We start from the raw sequence: 6,835 nt of genomic DNA, 5'->3' as shown, positions 1-6,835 counted from the left end.
TGTAAAGATCCTAGAAGAAAAATTAGGATCAATGCTAGAGGCCCTAATACATGGCAGTAACAGAACACAAAACCATAACTAACAACATGAACTCCAGAAGATAAGCTGGACAACTGGGATCTTCTAAAAACTAAACACTTATGCTCATCAATAGACTTCACTAAAAGAGAAAAAGAGAACCTACGGACCGGGAAAAAAAAAATTGGCTATTACAAATCAGACAAAGGTCTAATCTCTATGATCTACAAGAAATTCCAACACCTGTACAACAAGAAGACAAATAATCCAATTAAAAAATGGGCAAAGGAAATGAACAGATACTTCACCAAAGAAGACATTCAAGTAGCTAACAGACACTTGAGGAAATGCTCTCAATCACTAGCCATTAGTGAAATGCAAATCGAAGCCACAGCGATATACCATCTCGCCCTGGGACCACTGGCACAAATCAAGAGAACAGGAAATAGCAAACATTGGAGAGGCTGTGATGTGACTGGAACTCTTCATGCACTGCTGGTGGGAATGCAAAATGGGACAACCATGTTGGAAAACAACATGGCACTACCTTAGAAAGCTAGAAATAGAAATACCATATGATCCAGCAACTCCACTCCTGGAAATATAACCTAGAGAGTTAAGAACTGTCACATGAATAGACATATGCACACCCATGTTCATTGAAGCATTGTTCACAATTACAAAAAGATGGAAACAACCTAGATGTCCATCAATAGATGACTGGGTAAACAAACTATGGTACACACACACAATGGGGTACTAGGCAACTGTAAAGGACAGCGATGAATCTACAAAGCATCTGATAACATGAAGGAATCTAGAGGGCATTATGCTGAATGAAATAAGTCAACCACAAAAGGAAAAACATTCTATGAGACCACTACTATAAAAATTCATGACAAAGTCTGCACACAAAAAGAAACAATCTTTGGTGGTTTGGGAGGGGAGGGTTGGGGATTGAAAATACACTAAATAGATAACAATAAGTGGTAACTTTGCAAAGGGTAAAACAGTACACAGTCCTGGGGAAACAAACACAGCTAGTATAAGGCAAAATTATGGAAGCTTCATTGACACATCCAAACTCCCAGAGGGACTGAATTACTGGGCTGAGGGCTGTGAGGACCATGTTCTCGGGAACATCTAGCTCAGTTGGCATAGCATAACATAGTTTATAAAAAATGTTCTACATTTTACTTTGATGAGTAGCGTCTTGGTTGTTAAAAGCCTGCGAGCGGCCCTCTAAGATACTCCACTGGTCTCACCCTTTCCAAAGCAAGAGGAAATGAAAAGAATTAATGATACAAAGGAAGGATTAGTCTGAAAGACTAATGGAAGACAATTGCCATGACCTCCACCAGAATGAGTCCAGTACAACTAGACGGTACCTGGCTACAACCACTGAATGCTCTGACAGGGATCACAATAGAGGGTCCTGGGGGACAGAGCTGGAGAAAAATGTAGAACAAAATTCTAACTCACGAAAAAAGACCAGACTTACTGGCCTGACAGAGACCGGAGAAACTGAGAATATGGCCAGCAGACACCCTTTTAGCACAGTAATGAAGTCACTTCCGAGGTTCATTCTTTATCCAAGCTTTAGACAGGCCCATAAAACAAAACAAGACTGAAGGGGCGCACCAGCCCAGGGGCAGGGACTGGAAGGCAGAAGGGTACAGGAAAGCTGGTAATAGAGAACCCAAGGTATAGAAGGGGGAGTGTTGACATGCTGTGGGGTTGTTACCAATGTCCCCAAACAATATATGTACTGTTTAATAAGAAGCTGGTTTGTTCTGTAAACCTTCATCTAAAGTGCAATTAAAAAAAGAAATTACCTTTCTTCCTGTTCTTAATGCAAGTGTTATAAATACATTTATCGTTTTAAGCTAACAGAGAAATATCAATGTAATACTGTGTTTTGCATTGATTCAAAGATTAATGTGATGGTATCTTTTATATAATGCAGCTGTATGGATTAAATAACTCTCCCTTTCAGGTCAGCCTTCTGGTATGAAAAATAAGTGTACAGAATGAAAGGATCTATACAAACCCTAAAAGCTTTAGCATTAATTCATAAAAATCTTGTGAATGTAAGTAACTGAAAACTGATAGAATATTATAAGATCAAAAGGGAAAATCAACAAGGCAAATGTTTCATTTCTATGGCCCTTTTCACTGCAACATTTACCTCTTTGTTTCTCAGGCTGTAAATCAATGGGTTTAACATGGGAATCACTAGTGTGTAGAACACAGCAACCACCTTCTCCTGTTCTACAGAATACTGGGAGCTTGGCTGAATGTAACTAAAGCTCAAGGTACCATAGAATATGGTCACAGCAGTCAGGTGAGAGGCGCAGGTGGAGACGGCTTTCCGTCTGCCTGATGCTGAGCGGATCCTCAGTAGAGCAACAAGGATGAGCATGTAGGAAATGATCACAATCAAGAAGGTGGCCATGGCAATGACTCCAGAGAAGGTTAACAGCAACAACTCATTCAAGGAGGTATCCGAACACGACAGCTTTAGCAGTGAGGGGATATCACAGAAGAAGTGGCTGATGACATTTGAACCACAAAAGAACAGTCTGCCCAAGCTTATCGTATGTATTAATGAGCTAACTGTTCCACATGCCCATGACCCAGTGACCAATACTATGCACTTTCTCTTAGACATGGCTAGAGTGTAAAGCAAAGGGTTCACAACGGCCACATAATGGTCATAGGCCATTACCGACAGCAAGAAAACTTCTGTGGTAACGAACACCCCGAAACACAAATGCTGCACCATGCAAGCAGGGAAAGAAATGGTTCCCTTCACAACCAGAAGGTTTATCAGCATTTGGGGTACAATTGCAGATGAATAGCAGGCGTCTACAAATGAAAGGCAGCTGAGGAAAAAGTACATGGGTGCGTGGAGCTTGGGAGTGGTGTGGATTAAGAAGATCATGCCCAGATTCCCCACCAAGGTAATGGCATAAATCACCAGGAATAACCCAAAAAGCACAATTTTCATTTCAGCCTGATCTGTCAGTCCCAAAAGAATAAACTCAGTAACAACTGTCAAATTCTCTGCAGCCATGTGCTTGTTTGTTTTCACAAAATCTGCTGGGAAAAAAGATGCAGGGGTTATAATTTATCAGGCAAAGACGGTAAATACAGATTAAGATCAAGTGCAGAGAATGACTACATTGGTTTTTGAAATAATAATATGTATTTTTCCCATTCTGAGTTTTGTCACCAATAAAATTAATAGCTGGATTAGATGGTCTCAAATTTTCTTTCCAGAAGTCCCTGAGTGTTGCAAAGGGTTAACCTGCTCACTGCTAACTAAAAGGTTGGTGATTCGAGACCACCCAACAGCACCTTAGAAGAAAGGTGTGGTGATCTATTTAAAAAAAATCATCCGTTCAAAACCCTAATGAGCACTCTGACACTCTGACACACACAAGGTTGTCATGAGTTGGGGTCGATGTGATGGAACCTGGTTTGGATTTTGTATTAATTTTCTTCTGAGAAAAATTTTAATTATTATTATATTCCATAGAATCCAATGTGCCAAAAAAACAAAAGTGTCTCTCAAAGTTTTAGCCTGACTTTAAAATGTCTATCTCATTGACAGAGTGATGCTAGCACTAAGAAAACCCAGATAGTCATTGAAACTAACGAGAGCATACATAATACATGCAGTTAAATAATTAAATCATCACTCAGTGTACCACGTTTGTTTGTTGTTGTTTTTTTTGATATTAAATTATTTAGTAGGAAGTCTCCAAAATAATGTTTATTTTTGAAGTTGTATATGGAATTGATCCACAAATGCGTTATTATAGACACCACAGTACTACAAACTGAAAGACGAGTGGTGGATTATAGACATCAAAGAGGCCACCATTATGGCAACATAGCTCAGGTATCTATCAAGTGATGACATTTAAAAGTGTCCAGGAATCTAGCTTGTGGAGCCATCAAAGGCTTTTAGTGGCATTGGCTAACTCTGAAACTCATTACACAAAAGTCTGTCCCTCGTTTGCTACCTTTAAAAGTAGCCACCTTTCTGGTGTCTGGGGGATCTTCTTCAAGGCCATGGTAGAGGAACAGCCCTGCAGAGTTATTAACTCTGGGAATGGATTCAGAAACTTGTGTCTTTCATGTCAGGACCAGAAGGAATCTCTGCTTTCCATGAAACCACACATAAATTTATAAAACTAAACAGACTAATTGAAAATACAAATATATATACTCACCAATTGATCTTTGATACTCCTTCGTATTCTTCATCCTATAATAGATATATAAGAATATTTAAGACTTCCTAAAAAAAACACCATTTCCCTTATATGGCTGGTTACCTACACCTTATATTCAAAGCTGTCCTTATTAAGAACCAACTCTCTCTCCCTCTCTCTGTCTTTCCCTTATCGTCTATTAGAGTGTAGTTTTAGATGTGAGTAGATAACAAATAGTGATGAATTTAACGTGTCTGTATTTTATTTTGGAGTCCTTGGGAGGTGCAAACAGAGAACGCATTGGATTGCTAACTTAAAGATTGGAGGCTCAAGTACACCAGAGGTGTCTAGAAGAAAAGCCTGACAATCTATTTCTGAAAAATCGACAGTTGAAAATCCTATGGAGTACAGTTCTCTTCTGACACAAAAAGAGTTGCCATGAGTCAGAGTCAATTGGACTATAACTGCTTTTTTAAAATTTATTTTAATTAAAACCTTTTAATTGATACAACAGGAAGGGGGCTTGAATCCTTTAGACAGGTAGCAAATCATACTCCACCCAATAACTGGCTTTATTTTGTTGTAAAAGTTATTTCACTTTTTAGATTCTGGATATAATTATATTTACTTCTCTAACATTGCTGAGGAGGATTGAAGGAGGCAATTCTAACAAATATTTACTGTTTCACTGAGGTCAAATTAAGCACTTTATTAATTAGATTGTTACATAGTTATATGAATTCTAGCTACCTTTTTTTTTAGTCACCTAGATAGAACTGCTCTATACTTTTAGGGTGTGAAATCTTTGGCTTCAGGGTGATTGATATAAAAGTCTGAAAATATTGTATAATCATGCTGTTTTGTATTTTGGAGCATTCCCACAATGATTAAGTACAGTTTATGTAACTACTTTTATTTTTATTAATTAAATGGACATTCCAAATAATTGTTTACTTAATAGCCTTGTTAAGTGAAAGATAACTAAAATACATATCTGTGTTTTTTCATGATTACCCACAGGTCGGTTGGTTTGTTTGTTTTTAGAGACTATCAACAAATTTGACAATTTGGAAGAGTAAGGTCAACAAACAACTATAAGCCTGAATATTGAAGAACTGCATTTTTATAGATTGAATTTCCATCTGTTCTTTCTTCTGCCACCCTTCTAAGAGTATTGACTGAATATTTTTATCACTGAAAGAGTAAGGCTTATACATATGAATTTAATTTCAAACTATAATTTAGGAAATAAAATTATTAAAAAAATAGAAATGGACTTATATTAATTACCCAATTATAACACTATATAACTTTGATAGGAAAAGTTGGTGGCAATGATGTAAAAGGTATTAAATAAGAAGATAAGGTGTTGGCTTACGTACTCTTTGATTCCAAAGTCTGATAGAATGCTACATAGTTGAAATTTTCAGTTATCTGAAGAATAATTGCTAAATATAAGAATATTCAAAGAAGTAGGAAGGCAATCAAATAAATAAATTTAACTTTTTTAAAGATAGAAGAACGTTTTGGAAACAACTTATTGAGAATGCTCATGTCTATTACCATGGTTTCTTCAAATTTTTTCAGAAAGGGGAAGTGTTTTTTTTAATTTTTTTGAGAATCCAAATGTTCAAAGCTTAAGAGTAGAAAGCTGAAGATTATTTTAGACAAGTTTAGGCTTAATTACAAAATGTACAACCTAATTGCAACAGTGGTTTTACATCTGTAATTATTTCCCCATAGAGGGCAAATTTGAAATAAGGGCCAGAAAGGTATATACATGTAACTTTTGTTCTAATGAGGCCAGAGTCCCTGCTAATCAGTTCAGACACTGATTAATACAACCACAAAAACGAAAATTACACTTTGGACTGAGTTTTGATTTCTCAAGGGACTTTCTCAAGTATCTCCATGGATCTGGTTTCCTCTAAGGTGTGTAATACACCAAATATTACAAAAAGTGGAGGGAATCATGGAGCCAAGGGTAAGAAAATATTAGAAACATCGGTTGTAAATAATTTGTCTGAAAGAAATAGCATTCCATTAAGATGTAATGTGGACTGGGCCTACCTTTGGTAAGGCAGAAATACATAAATGGAATCAGGCTTGATCGCAGCTAGTTTTTTCTAATAACTTCTTATAAAGCAACACCCCACCACTCCTACATACACTTCTTTTGATAGCCTAAAGGTGCACTCTATAAATGGCAAAATGGCCACATGCCACTGCTATCAGATATTATATTTAGCTTCAATATTATCATTCTTTCAAGAAGTATTGCTTAAGGGACAAATACAAAGTAGACATTGTGTTGGACACTCTGAAGATAATGGTTATGAAAAATAAATAAACATACATAGTTGGACTTCCACTTCTAACAAGATGGGAGACTAGATTTAACTAAACTCTTCTCAAAAACGTAAATAAATAGATGATAGATAGATAATCAGACTGACGGATAGATAGATAAATGGGAATACTTGAAATACTGCCTATAAGTGTAAAACACTATAAGATTTATAGAATAACTTATTAAAAACAAAGACTAAATGTCATTGAACTCAAAATGAAGAAAAAGCAAAAACCTGAGGTAA

General features: G+C 36.6%; 1 protein-coding gene across 1 annotated transcript; it reads right to left on the bottom strand.

Annotated features, from left to right (window-relative positions):
* Positions 1–2,155: 2,155 nt before the first annotated feature.
* On the bottom strand, positions 2,156–3,106 carry LOC126080798 (olfactory receptor 1052-like). Its single transcript, XM_049891966.1, has one exon. It carries the CDS (start codon positions 3,092–3,094, stop codon positions 2,156–2,158), a length of 939 nt encoding a protein of 312 aa, XP_049747923.1. The 5' UTR covers positions 3,095–3,106.
* Between the last annotated feature and the right edge of the window lie 3,729 nt (positions 3,107–6,835).

This window comes from Elephas maximus, chromosome 7 (genome assembly GCF_024166365.1).
Source record: "Elephas maximus indicus isolate mEleMax1 chromosome 7, mEleMax1 primary haplotype, whole genome shotgun sequence".
Taxonomy (NCBI): Eukaryota; Metazoa; Chordata; class Mammalia; order Proboscidea; family Elephantidae; genus Elephas; species Elephas maximus.
Note: the sequence above shows the minus strand (reverse complement) of the source record. Positions and strands in the feature narration are given on the sequence as shown.

Bases quoted from the DNA above. Each gene is read 5' to 3' on its own strand.
- LOC126080798 (XM_049891966.1), bottom strand. From the start codon at position 3,094: ATGGCTGCAGAGAATTTGACAGTTGTTACTGAGTTTATTCTTTTGGGA.